This window comes from Sus scrofa, chromosome 11 (assembly GCF_000003025.6).
Source record: "Sus scrofa isolate TJ Tabasco breed Duroc chromosome 11, Sscrofa11.1, whole genome shotgun sequence".
In the NCBI taxonomy this organism is placed as follows: Eukaryota; Metazoa; Chordata; class Mammalia; order Artiodactyla; family Suidae; genus Sus; species Sus scrofa.
Window position 1 is genome coordinate 834,478 of NC_010453.5, and position 14,038 is coordinate 848,515.

Consider the following 14,038-nt stretch of genomic DNA (forward strand, 5'->3'; position numbering starts at 1 on the left):
CACGAGGGCAGTGCTGGCGGCAGACAGGCAAACACCGAGAGCCAGGTGTGCAGTGTGGGTGGCGTCGCAAGCCCACCCTTCTTCACTGGAAGACTGCCCCCCTGCTCCTGTGCCTGCCAACCATCTCCGGGGCCTGAGTCTCTGTCGAACCGCCGCTCACAGTCTGGTGATCACGTGCCGGGGATATGTGGGCACAGCTCGCCTGTGCGCCGCGGGGCGGAGGGCACCGCACACGGGTGCGCTGTGGGCGCAGGCCACTCTCCGGCGCTGGGGTTCCCTTCTCCTCCGGCTGGAGGCTCGTTCCCTGGGAAACACAGATGGAGGATGCCGACACCCCCTCTTTTTTTTTTTTTTTTTTTTTGTCTTGTTGTTGTTGTTGTTGTTGTTGCTATTTCTTGGGCCGCTCCCGCGGCATATGGAGGTTCCCAGGCTAGGGGTTGAATCGGAGCTGTAGCCACTGGCCTACGCCAGAGCCACAGCAACGCGTGATCCGAGCCGCGTCTGCAACCTACACCACAGCTCACGGCAACGCCGGATCGTTAACCCACTGAGCAAGGGCAGGGACCGAACCCGCAACCTCATGGTTCCTAGTCAGATTCGTTAACCACTGAGCCACGATGGGAACTCCCCGACACCCCCTCTTGTGCAAATTTGACTGCCCCACCCGCGCACAGCCCCAAACAGAACAGCCCTTGCTTCGACAGTGGGGGAGCGGGAGACGTTCTTTCTCCCGTGAGTAGATGAGATGCAAAGATATGATTAATCATCAGCTGGAGATTCCTTTTCCCGCTTTCCTGGGAGACTGGGAAGCATTTAATTGTCTTGGCATCTAACCACCCGTGAGAAACCACAAGTGGGAGGATCACGCGGTGATGCACCGAGAGGCTGCCAGGCTGCTGTGGTCCTGGCGCAGCTCTCGGCTCCCAGGCTGGATTCTGTTAGGAGCCGTCCTAATAAAACCTCCTCGGTTCCAGGGGAGCCACATGCCTGGTGTCTGACTTCATTCCTCCCCAACTGGAAACCCTCAGAGCCGCTCCAGGTGCGTGAGCGGGGCCTGCGCTGTCAGGACCAACCCACCACAGCTGAGCTTTACAGATTTACTGCAGGACAGTCAGTGGCTCCCGGTGTTCTTTATGCAAGAGCTGAAGAGACAGACTCACATTTCACAAGTGGCTCCCAAGCCACACCTCAGCACCAGGCCACCGAGGAAGCTGCTGCCTCTCCTTGGATCTGGAAGCTTCCAGCCCTGGAAGCCTCTCTTCTGCCTCCACTGGGCCCAGAAGCCACACCTGCCACACTGCTGGCCTCTGTGGCACTCGGGTGCCCGCCTCCCCGCCTCCCAGCAGCTGGCTTGTCCCCAGCATGGCACAGATGGGCTTCCTCCTCGCCAGGCTCCAGTGCCCACAGGTCACACCCAGACCCCTAGCGGCACTGGCTCATGTTCGTCTTGGGCAGAGCAGGGACAGAGAGAGAAGGCCAGGTACCAGGTCCCGAACCCACAGAGGCCCCATCCCCAGACCTGGGAGGCAAGGGGACCCTGCCTCACCACAACGCCTTCCTCGGCGTTGGTCTCGGCAGGCCGACCCCCCTCTGAGTCATGTGGGCTGCACTGGGGACCCGGGCCTGCTCCCGTCGCATGTGCAGCCTGGCTGCCCCCAGCCTGCAGCCTCAGGGCACGTGTGCGGCTGCTCTGTCCTCCCCAGGCCTCTCCCTGATACTGTGCCCTGCAGCCTCCTCCGGGGCTCTTAGCCCGTGTATCACCGAACGCGTGGGGACACTGGTCTCGGACTGGATCACAGCCTCCTGGTCTGGGCTTTTCTTTCCCTGACAGTTGGCAACTCAGGTGGAAAATGGAAAAGCCCCCGATGCCCACCCTGGGGAGAGCAGCTTCCTAGCCGTGGACGGTGATGCCGGCTGTTCACGCAGGCGGTGGTTCAAGACCAAGTGCTGACCTGCAGGAAGAGGCATGCGGTCTCACTGTGTCACCTGCTGAGCGGAACCTCCCTCCTCCCCGGGGACCCGCGTGGAAGCCTGGCCTTGGGTCCCTCTGCCCTGGCCCCGGGCACACAGCTGCTCCCCTGTCGAAACTGCACAGGAAGCAAGCGAAGCATGGGGCCAGAGACGCCCACGAGCGGCAGCTCTGCTGCAGGAGCTGGTCTTGGTTGGCACCAGTCGAGCTTCTCCTTCCCACCTTCTCCAAACAGACAGTCGGTAAGGGCCTCCCTGGGCTTTGAAGCCGCGCTCTCCCTGGTGAACGCCCACCCCTCCGTCCAAGCTGGTGTGTTCAGACGGGAGAGAAGGGAGGATGACGGACGGATCCTCTCTCCCCAGGTCACTGCTGAGCAAAGCAGGAGAAGGACGCTGACTGATGGATGCGCGCGTCTGTCTCCGCCGGAAACCCAGTCCTGCAAAGGCCACGACACCCGCTCTGCACGCTCGGCACCAAACGGTTTCCCCAGAAGAGGTACTGGCATGCTGCTTTAAAAAGTACAACGGACGCGTTCCCGCCACGGCACGGTAGGTTGAGGATCTGTCTGCAGCAGCTCAGGTCACTGCTGGTGCGTGGGTTCCATCCCCGCCCGGCGCAATGGGTTCAGGGATCCGCCGTTGCCGCAGCTGCAGCTCCTATGCATTGTGGGGCTGGGAACTTCCACTGTAGACACAAGTGTATGTTTTATCCTCTGTAAACCCCACAGGCAGCACTGGCGGAATGACAGAGGTGGCTTCAGGGTTGGTTGTCTGGGGACAGCTCTGCCTCCTCTGTGTCCACAGTTCTGTACGTGGACACTGCAGAAATCGGGCCCGAGTTTATAGCCGTCATAAAAATATTGAGGCGTTCCTGCTGTGGTGCAGTGGATTAAGAACCCAAATGCAGCGGCTCTGGTTGCTGCAGAGGTGCAGGTTTGATCCCCAACCCAGCACCATGGGTTAGAGGACCCAGCTTTGCTGCAGCTGGCCCAGGAACTCCCATACACCTCGGGTGCGGCCATAAATATTCATTTACATAAATATATATATGTACACGTACAGACATATATAGAGCAAGATTCATCTTTATCTGGTTTTAGTATATGTTCCTACTGGGAGTCAGGAAGTTGCTTTGATTTTTGCGCAGATTCCAGATTTAACCTTAGAAGCACTTGTAAGCCTGACTTTAAATGTTCTAGGAGTTCCCATTGTGGCTAAGCCAGTTAAGAACCTGCCTAGCATCCATGAAGATGTGGGTTCGATCCCTGGCCTCGCTCAGTGGGTTAAAGGAGCCAGCCTTGCTGCAAACTGAGGCATAGGTCACAGACAGGGCTCAGACCTGATGTTGCCGGGGCTGTGGCTCCGATTTGACCCCTGGTCTGGGGACTTCCATATGCTGTAGGAGAAAAAATATTAAAATAAAAGGAATGGAGTGTTCCCGTCGTGGCTCGGTGGTTAATGAATCCAACTAGGAACCATGGGGTTGCAGGTTGGATCCCTGGCCTTGCTCAGTGGGTTAGGGATCCGGCGTTGCCGTGAGCTGTGGTGTAGGTCGCAGACGTGGCTCGGATCCCGCGTTGCTATGGCTCTGGCGTAGGCTGGTGGCTACGGCTCCAATTAGACCTGTAGCCTGGGAACCGCCATATGCCGCGGGAGCGGCCTTAGAAAGGGCAAAAAGACAAAAATAAACAAATAAATAAATAAATACAGTAAAGGGAAACGACGGACATTCGGGACCTTGCCCTGCAGTGGCGTGTGCTGAGAATTTGCTCGGTTTACATGGTGTTTTCTACTTGAAACTGCTTTGAAACATCGACAGATGCCGCGGTATCCTTCTGCCAGGAAGGCGTTTTTCAAAAGGAAGAGCCGAGGGCCCCGGGGAGTTCTCCCATCCCGCCCTGACCCCAGACCTGAGCACGCCTGCCCTCTGTTCCCTCCTTTCCTGCTCTTTCACCATGAAAGGAGGAGGCGGCCGTTCCAGAAAGGGTGTAACGTGTTGTTTCACATCTCCTCTCATTACTCATCAGCCCTCACAGATCACCCCAAGGATGGGTATGGCAAAGACTTAAGGGAAAGGCAGATTATGGAAAGGCAGCGATGGCCAGGGAATTCCTAGGTGGCTCAAGACACACCTTGCGTGGCTGACTCAGCCTCAGCCGCAGACCTGCGGCCGACGGGGCTGGGTGTGCCCGCGCTGCGGACCAGACACCCCGACTCTCTCCTCCTCGCCGTCCACCAGAAGCCCACACACATTCCGACAAACAGGCACGAATCTCAGAAAATTTAACGTCACTGCAAGAAAGATGTACTAGAAATCAAATGTCCACATCCAGCTGGCCGGCTCCATTATCATGTCCCCGTGAAAAAGGTACCCCCGCATCCAGGTGCATGGTTGGAGGTGTCTGGCAGGAGGAACCAAGATTTTTAACCATTTCTACCTACTTAAAACCCAATTCCTCCTCTAATCATTTATTCTAAGTAAACAATTAGAGACGGATTTAGCTGAGGTACAAAATATCCTGTGCAAAATGGTTTATAACAGTCAGAATATCGACAGCATTGTAAGTACCCCCCCACAGGGGAAATGCCCAAGTGAACTACGGCCACACAACAGAGTGCCAGCCATTCCGACCTCAAACCCCCGGTCCCCCCGCCCGCCTGCCCCCCCACCTGCCCTCCCCACGCTGCACAGTGAAGCCAGCCGTTAACCCTAGGGTCTGAGGTCACCCTGGCGGTGTCAAGGCCCAGCTCTGGAACATCCTAACCCTTAGTTCCCGTATGAAAATAATGAGGCTACCAGAGGATTGAAAAATCGTTAATGAAAAGCGCTGAGACATACGATGCTTCATAAATGCTTCCAGCAACTTCGGTTACACAGAAGTCACCAGGCACTTCAAGGGATACCCACGCTGTGTTCCACACCCAGAAAGTCTAACGCAGGTGGTCTGGGGTGTAGACCAAACACCCAGACTGTCGCAGCTAAGCAGGTGGGTTCTGATCCCAGCCAAGGGAAAGAGGCTCATGTTGGCCCAAGGTTCTTAATCGTAGTGGCAAGCTGGTCAGAGAATAACCAGGAGCAGGCACAGGCCCTCCCAGGAGGAAGGTCATTGACCAGCCAGCTCACGGCGACCAGCCCTTCCCGAGGTCGCTGTCCCCGCACAAAGCAGCACAGGTGCTGGCGCGGGAAGAGGCTGTGGCCTTGGGCTCCAGCCAGAGGTTAAAGGTCAGAGCTGCCGCAGCAGCTGGAAATGAGAACCATCCCAGGGAGGAGCAGACGGGGGATCACAGATCAGTGCGGGGTCCCTGAGTCCTGAGCAGCTTATGATCTGAGCAGGAAGCGGCACCGTGGCGGAGCTGCTGGGTGTCTGCGTTCCTCGACCTGGCTCAGCAAACCCTGCAGGCGGTTCCTGAAAAACTGGACCGGCCACAGCTCTGGCTGGCGGCCGGGCCCGAGAAGACAGGTCCACACAGCGCTGAGGACCCGGCAGTGACTGCAACGCCTCCTGGAGCAAACGCGGCACGTTGCAGGCCAAGATGGGACGAGTCGTCTCTGCACGTCTCAGGCACGATCCCCTGAACAGACAAGCAAAAACTGGACAACGCGACCGATAATCAGGATAATGGACCTAGACGTATAGAAAACTTACATTTTGAAGGTAGCAGATGAGCCGTTTAAACAGCCACGCTACGTACCTGAAAGGATTCACCAGCCAAGTGTCAAGAAGGCCGTGAAGTGGGGGGTGATGCTGGCCGCGAAGTGGAAACTTCAGAAAGAAAACAAATGGAGACCCTCGTGTTGAAAAAACCCTGGACCCAAATGAAAAATGCGCTCGACAGGCCTCCCGAAAGACGGGCCGCAGAGGAGGGCTTCACCGCCTTGAAAACAGGACAAGAGAAATGACCCATTTTCGGAACCACAAAGAGGAAAAGTCCTGCGGAAGAACAGCAAGTGGTCGGTCTCCGGACCTGAGCCGGAGCCCAGGGGACGGACAGAGGGAAGGGGCAGCTGTTCAGAGAGACCACGGCCACTTCCCCTCAAATGGCGAGGGCAGGAGTTCCTGCCGTGCCTCAGTGGTTAACGAATCCGACTAGGAACCATGAGGTTGCGGGTTCGAGCCCTGGCCTTGCTCAGTGGGTTAAGGATCCGGCGTTGCTGTGAGCTGTGGTGTAGGTCGCAGACGTGGCTTGGATCCGACGTTGCTGTGGCTGTGGTGTAGACCAGCAGCTACAGCTCTGACTCAACCCCTAGCCTGGGAACCTCCATATGCCGCGGGTGTGGCCTTAAAAAGCAAACGAAAAACAAACAAACAAACAAACCGAAAAAACTGCTAGGACACACACAGAGCCAAGTAGCTCAGCAACCCTGTCATGTTATAGACAAAGGACAGATCTTAGTCAAACTTTTTGAAAAATGAGAATGAGGAGAAAAGTCTGAAAAAATACTAATAAGAAAAAAGGAGGGAGTTCTTTGGTGGCTCAGCAGGTTAAAGGTCCCATGTTGAGGAGTCCCCGTCATGGCACAGTGGTTAACGCATCCGACTGGGAACCATGAGGTTGAGGGTTCGATCCCCGGCCTTGCTCAGTGGGTTGGGGATCCTGCGTTGCCGTGAGCTGTGGTGTAGGTCGCAGACGCGGCTGGGATCCTGCGTAGCTGTGGCTCTGGCGTAGGCCAGCGGCTACAGCTCTGATTAGACCCCTGGCCTGGGATATGCTGCGAGGAGCAGCCCTAGGAAAGGCAAAAAGACAAAAAAAAAAAAAAAAAAAGGTCCTATGTTGTCACTGCTATGACAAGGGTTTAATCCCTGGCCCAGGAACTTCCACATGCTGCAGGTGTGACCAAAAAAAAAAAAAAAAGTTTGAGTATGAAAAACTGAGAAAGTTTCTAGAGCAACCCCGCAAACGTGTTCAACCAAGAGGTTTAACTTGAACGTCATTAGGAGTTGGAAGAGTTAAAATCGCTTTTCACATGAACCCGAAGGAGGCAGGAAAGGAGGAACGGAGGGGAAGGAGGTGGCCCCGGGCCCAACCCCACGGGGACAGGGCAGCGCTGAGTCCTGACAGGACAGACCTGAGCCTGCTGCCAGGCAGGACCCGGTAACTGCGCCAGCTCGTTTTCTGGTGCCAACCCCCAGGAAAGGGGACAACTCACACAACTATCTGGCACAAGGAGGGACAGACAGCACAAGACTGACCTCGGGGGCGAGACTGGCCGGCCCAGGCAGGCCTGGCGTCCACAGGGAGGGGGCTTCCGTCGCACAGAGGGCTCTGAGGAGCCTGCGGGGGCCTGAGGCCCTGTCCACGTCTGGGTCCTGGACTCCTGCCCTTCAGAACCCTGCGCGCCTCCCTTCCGACGTCCGTGCTCGTCTGTTGCAGCAGCTGCCCCAGGAGCGGACGCGGGTGGCCGAGCTCCGGGCTGACACCCACCTCGCTCCTCCTGACGCCTCCCCTCACCGATGCCCCGGTTCCTGGAACAAGTCTGTCGGAACCGGGACTCGCATTTCCCATCCTTCGGAGCTGCGGGACACCAGCCACTTCTGCGAGATTAAACCGCAGACGCCCCCGGGGCACCCGTGGGGGTCACTTTCTCTGAGGCTTTGCCCAGAGAAGGTCACACACCCTGACCGTCCCGGGGATGCCCCAGCCCCCAGAAAGCCCGGACCCCGGCCGTCCAGGACGAGCGCTGCCTTCCAGGCTGTGATCCAGGACCCAATTCACCGCCCCCTGCGCTGAGGGCGCTGCCTTTTGAGTGAATCTGCGCCTCGATGAGGGCTGAAATCAGGCTCCTTCGCACAGGCGTGCAGGCCCTTCCCAGGGCGGGAGCGTGGGTTCCAGGAAGGTTTGTCCCTGAGGGGATTTTTCAGAACTTCTGCAGCAAAGACTCAAAGGAGCGAGACGTTCGTTCCTTTGAAGTAACTGAAGCAGCTCCTTTGGAGCAAATTCTTGCACGGCCTCCTCCTGGCCTCTCTCCTGCCTTTTGCTTGATGAGGCTGGATCCAGGGAGTCTGGGCCGGACGGTGGCAGCGACAGCAAAAGAGATGCTGGTTCCTGAAGCAACTCCCGGGAGTTCGGCTGAGACGTGGTGTGTCACCGGAGGAGCCCTCCCCCACGAGACGACGGTCTTGGCAGACAGAGAGGGAGGCCAGCTCGCCATCAGCTCATCTGCACATCGAGACAACTTGAAGACCGTGGGCACGGTTGGGGTCCTTTGATGCGATGTGCCCCCCCCCCCGCCCCCGCGGGGCGCGCATATGCTTTTCCTGAAAGTAAAGCAGAACGAAAGACGGCAAAGGACAGGCTTTGAGGCCAGACAGACCTGGGGGCCGAGCTCCTTTGCAAAGTTAGTGACGAAACCACTTCCTTCCGAGGTTGTTTTATGGATCAGAGATCACGTACACGAAGTGCCCACCGGCGATAATGTTCCACAAAGCGTTAGGAACACAGCAGGTGCTCAACGAAAGTGGTAGCCATTATTACCGGGGGCAGGGACACCAGAGAGGAGACCACCTCCACCACCCACGCGCTCCGGGGTCCAGCGTCGCAGCTCCAGCTGCCAAGTGGAAATAACAGAGGTCAAGACCAACTGAGTCACAGACGATAAAACCGGAAAGCACTAGACATCGTCAGGCGCGGTTCTGACCTTTGCAGTCTGAGTCCCTCGGCCTCTAATTTACGATCTGATAGAGGCATGGCTTTGGCTGGACTGTGGTTTAGAGCGAGACGAGAAGCTTTACCAGCTATTAGACGCCTCTGTTCCACACGAGAAGACACAGATCTCCAACAACATCCCAAAGGGTTTTCGATCGCAGATGAAGCCATACACCTAGGCTGTGTTTTAGGATCAAAGGCAGCACCAGAGGGGAAATAGCATTCTGTGAAGCTAGGAAAACTGGGGCTTCGCGTGGCTTTGGGTAGCAATGTAGACACTCTATTTGTATATTTTGAAAACCCCAAATTCTCTTGTAGAAAATGGCAAAGCCCCATCAACATATGGGGCCTTTTCAGCTTCTCATCATAATACCCTCTTATGATAAGCAAGTAACTTTTTCCAGGATGGGGTAAAAATAAGGTGCAGGGGTCCCAGTGATCTAGCAACTTCTGAGGCTATTGAAGTGAAAGAAGCTGTGCTGTGTACAGAGAGGTGTTATATACATAGTTACACATGCAGTACCACAGAGAATATGGAGAGAAAGTATGTTCCATGGGGTTCTTCTTCGTCTTTTTTTTGGCCACCTGCGGCACTCGGAAGTTTCCAGGTCAGGATCTGAACCTGCACCACAGCTGGGGCCATGCGGGGTCCTTAACCTGCTGCGCCACAAGGGCACCCTCCACGTGGTTTTCTGTGTGCTGTGCCTGATGCAAGGCGGGATACAGACAGTGACTCCGTGGCGTATACTATGAGAAGAGCTGTAATTGTTGGCAGGACTGAAGGTCACTGCCTGCCTGAAAGAGTTAAACCTCTTCCCACCATGCTGAGCAAAGTGTAGCTTACTCAGGATAGTTGAGTGGAGGAAGCATTTTTCTAAAGGATTTATTGTATTAGCCCGGTGACAACAGCAGCGGCCTCACACTTGGAAGGATGCCTAGTTCAGGAGGCGTGTGTTTTCCTACATTATGTCAGAAAGTTTTCCCAGTTCTTAGTCTTATAGAAGGATTATGGGTTCAGTTTTCAAAAGTTTGCTAGTATCAAATGTAAGCTCTTTCTTTCTTTCTCTTTCTGCTTTTTAGGGCTGCACCTGCAGCCTATGGAGGTCCCCAGCCTAGGGTCAAATCAGAGCTGCAGATGCCAGCCTACACCACAGCCACAGCAACTCGGGATCCAAGCCGCATCTGCGACCTACACCACAGCTCACAGCAATGCTGGATCCCTAACCCACTGAGCGAGGCCAGGGATCGAACCTGAGTCTTCACAGATTCTAGTCAGATTCGTTCCTGCTGAGCCATGGTGGGAACTCCAAGCGTCTCTTGTGAAACATGAAGTCCTTTATTCCATCAAGACCGTTTTCTGAGCGTGGCCCGTGTGGACACTGGTTTCCAGATCCTAGACTCATAAAGACAGGCTTCTTTACACTAGTTCCTTCCAAGGTCAGGCTGCCAGAACCGCAGGTCTCTGAGCCCTGTAAACGTCAACTTTGTACCCAATCCAGCCGGATCGGGCTTTCACGGCAAGTGTAACACAGACTCCAGATTTCGAAAGAGCTCAATTTACTAGCATCCCACACATTTGGAGAATTCCCTGTTTCTTCCTGATGGAAAATACCATTTTCTCGAAACACAGCTGCCCTTCTAATTCACGAGGAAAAGCACAGACTCGCGTTCAAGGAGAAGCCTCAGGTCTGCGCCGGGCCGTCAGGGCCGGGAACAGAGATCAGCAGGACGGAGGCGGAGTCGGCTCAGCCTGAGAAAGCACCTCCCCAGCACGGTTCCCACGCATCGAGTGGGCCCCCAGGGCGGCCAGAACCTGCCTCTCAGAGGCGTCGGGAGAAGGCCAGGTGGGTGGGTAGAGCGATGGCCTTCCTGTTAAGAACAAATTCCTGGGCCTGCCTGTGGACACCCTGACTTAGCAGGACCCTCTGGGAGATGCAGAATTGGCCTTTTTTTGTTTTTTTGTCTTTTTGCCATTTCTTGGGCCGCTCTAGCGGCACATGGAGGTTCCCAGACTAGGGGTCTAATCGGAGCTGTAGCTGCCAGCCTACGCCAGAGCCACAGCAACGCAGGATCCGAGCCGCTTCTGCGACCTACACCACAGCGCACGGCAACGCCGGATCCTTAACCCACTGAGCAAGGCTGGGGATCAAACCCACAACCTCATGGTTCCTAGCCGGATTCGTTAACCACTGCGCCACAACGGGAACTCCAAAATTGACCTTTTTAACAAGTGCTCGGTGGATCCCATTCCGTGAGGTGGTTTTGGGCCGCTCGTTTGCATGTTCCTGCTCCTGCGTGCCCAGCAGCCCAGAGCTGTGGTGCGTGTCGCAGACCCCTGGTGGGTCACCGTCTTTCTCGGAAAGAGTAGAAAAAGATGACGTTATGGCGTCAAAAGCTTTTATTGGAATAAGTCAAACAAAATGAATGCAGTTGCCTCAGAAACGCGGGCCCGGGGAGTCCTCAGCAAGGGACCAGAAGCGAATTATAAAAACATTTTGCTGCAGATTAAAACAATTCAAAATGACAATCACCGGCTGTAAAATGTAGCCCCATGTAATCACCTTAAAAATCAACGGTAAAACCTGACGATTTGCCCTCCCGCTTGCCCGGGGGTGGGGGGGGAGGCGGGAGGCAGGGACTCAGCAGCCCTCCCACCCAAGTGCGGCTGTGACAACCCCAAGTGTGGGATACAGTCAGAAGGGGCGGAGGCCCAGCCTTCCACCGCCGTGCCCGCCAAGGCAAGAGTGTGTCGGACTCGGCGAGCCAAGGTCCTGTGGCCTCCGGCGCTCTCGGGGCGATGGCATGTGTCTGAAACGGGGGCGCGCAGGACTCAGGAGCAGCGGGAGGCCTTACGGCGGCTGCACCTGGCCCTTCAGTTTGGCGAGTCTCATGAGGCAGCCATCCCTCCACTCCCTTCGGGCAGCTAAGTGCTCTGGGTCATCGGGAACTTTCACACACATGGCCTGGGAACAGGAAAAGGGAAAAGGAAGGAGAAGCATGAAGAGGAACAATGCAGTAGGGATGGAATTGTTCCCATGGAGTTCCCGTCGTGACTCAGCGGTTGGCGAACCTGACTAGCATCCATGAGGACGTGGGTTCAATCCCTGGCCTCGAGCATTGGGTTAAGGATCCGGCATTGCCGTGAGCTGTGGTGTAGGTCACAGACACAGCTCGGATCTGGCGTGGCTGTGGCTGTGGCCCAGGCCAGCTGCTACCGCTCCAATTTGACTCCATATGCTGCAAGTGCATATGGACAAAAAGACCAAAAAAAAAGAAAGAAAAAAAGAAAAGAAATTGTTCCCATTTATGCCAAATGGGAATCTGCTTTCAGAGACAAGACAGCGTGGTCAAGGCTCAGCTAACGTAGCTCTCCAAACCCAGAGGCCGACGGGTCCTCCGGTCATGTCAAAATGAGCTGCCAGTGCCTTGGTCACACGCTCGCAGGGTCCCCTGCCACTATGCCAGCGTGGATAGTCAGGAATGCGGAAGCTCAAAGTCAGGGCGAAGATCCTGGTTACGGGTGAAACCCGCCTTCCGCCCGGGCAGCTGGTCTACACACCTGGTGCACTTTTTCAGCCACGGCCCCGGAAAACTCTGGAATGGGTCCAAAAGTCTTTAGGACACGTTTCATGCCTTCACGGTACCTGTCACAGTAGCTCAGCATACCTGGAAGCACAAGGAAACACGGATTCCCGGATCAGAGAACACCCTCGAACTGGGAGGGGCCCGCCTGGGGACGAGGCAGAGGCAGCGGCAGGAGATGCACAGGCCCAGGGGCTCCTGGGCCGCCACTCCAGCTCCTCCTGGCAGCAAAGTCCTGAAAAGCAACGAGAGCTCGGGGGCCCAGGTCAGCCCCTCTCGTGGACACGCGGTTGGCCCGCGTTGGGGTTTACTTGCTATCACGCTAATCCTGTTTTTACCACAAACACCTCCTTCAATCGCGTCTCTATGAGATTCCTTGGGTCCGTGACTCGAGTGCATGTTCTAAGAACCGAAGGCGTCAAGCTCAGCTAAACCGTTTCCCACTCCGCTCTCACCCTTGGGTCCTAGTTACTATTTTACTGAGTGTCCTGGGACGCCAGGTTCTGTAATCTGGGCTGCTTGTCCCAGAAGCAGGCCGGGCTGTGGCCGGGGACGGGGGTTCGAGCCGCTGGCCCCACCGGCCGCCCCTGTCCCCTGCAAGGGGATCCATGGAAGATGCAGCCCGAGGATTCTGGCGGAGCAGCACAGGAAGAGGAGGCTTACCCTGAAGGGGGAAGCATCTCTCAGGAGCAGCCCGGGCCTGCGTGGCTGAGCGGAAGCTGGGCTGCTGCCCGTGCAAGGGGCAGGCTTGCCCGGACTCAGCCCAGCCTCCTCCCACATTCCTCCCCACCTGCCTGCAGCCGGGCCCGTGCAGGCCTGCGCTCCAGGCGGGAGGCATCGGGGCCCGCCCGGCACCCGCGGAGGACACGGCCAGGCGCCTGCTGGGCTGCCTTGGCTCTTTCCCAGGCTCTTTCAGGACCGGGGAGGAATCAGCAGTTGGTCAGTCAGGCTGAGATAACAAGGGGACAAACAAAAGCTGCAGCCTTGCCGAGAGCTGGGCTCTCACCCACCAAACCTGCGGGATTCCTTTAAAAGCAAAAGCATCTCTGCTAGAAACGCCCTGAAAAAGACCGATGGCTCCTCGGGGCAGGGGTAGGTTGTGGCGCATCTGCTCCGATGTGTCAATTCACGCATTTCCACTGCATTTCCCCGAGTCGTTTTCCTTCTCTCGGAGGGTGAGACAGTGACATCCACTTTGTCTTAGAAACTTTTGAAGGGTGGAAAATTCAAACATCCAGCTTTTTGGACATCGGCCTCTGCAGCTGAGCGGTGGACGCGCCCTTGTAAAATGAGGGGCTTCACTGCGTTTGGCGGGAGCACAAGGGGATGACTCAGGAAGGCTCCCCGCACGCCCCAGTCCTGTGGGACGGCTGCACCCTTCTGGAAGGCGGAGAGCCCCTGGACGTGAAGGATCGCCTGCACGGTGCCCATTCGCTGGCTCATTCAAGCCAAAGGCGATCAAATCCAGCACAGGCACGGCTCATGCCTGAGCGGGAGCAGAACCGAGGATGCTGGAAAGACTAAGTGAGAAAAGAGTGGGCAGATGTGCTATAGCTGCGCCCTCGCCGGCTTCTGGGGAAAACGGGCTGTGGCCACCCCCCCCCACCCCGCACCCCGCAAGGAGCGCAAAACTCAGCTCAGGTGGCCCGTGTCACCTCTGGCTTCCTTTCCGATTTCTGAAGCGTCCCTGTGAGGTCATTGGAGCCTCCCAGGGGCTTTCTAGAAGCTTTTTCTCTTGACTGCCTTTTATAAAAAAAAATGTGTCGCTTTAAAAGGGCATTTATTCCTTCTAAACAGAGTAAAACATGATGGGAGTCTTTATGATGCACCTCATAATTTACCT

The 14,038-nt window shown here is 56.3% G+C and overlaps 1 protein-coding gene across 4 annotated transcripts in view; it reads right to left on the minus strand.

Moving 5' to 3' along the window:
* Positions 10,994 to 14,038, minus strand: part of CRYL1 (crystallin lambda 1) — an 80,379-nt gene continuing 77,334 nt past the window's right edge. For all 4 annotated transcript variants that reach the window (XM_021065155.1, XM_021065153.1, NM_213881.1 and 1 more), the window contains 2 exon segments: positions 12,173 to 12,279; positions 10,994 to 11,576 (listed from right to left, as the gene is read on the minus strand). In XM_021065155.1, coding sequence (XP_020920814.1) covers positions 11,463 to 11,576; positions 12,173 to 12,279 — 221 coding nt within the window. In that variant the 3' untranslated portion in view covers positions 10,994 to 11,462.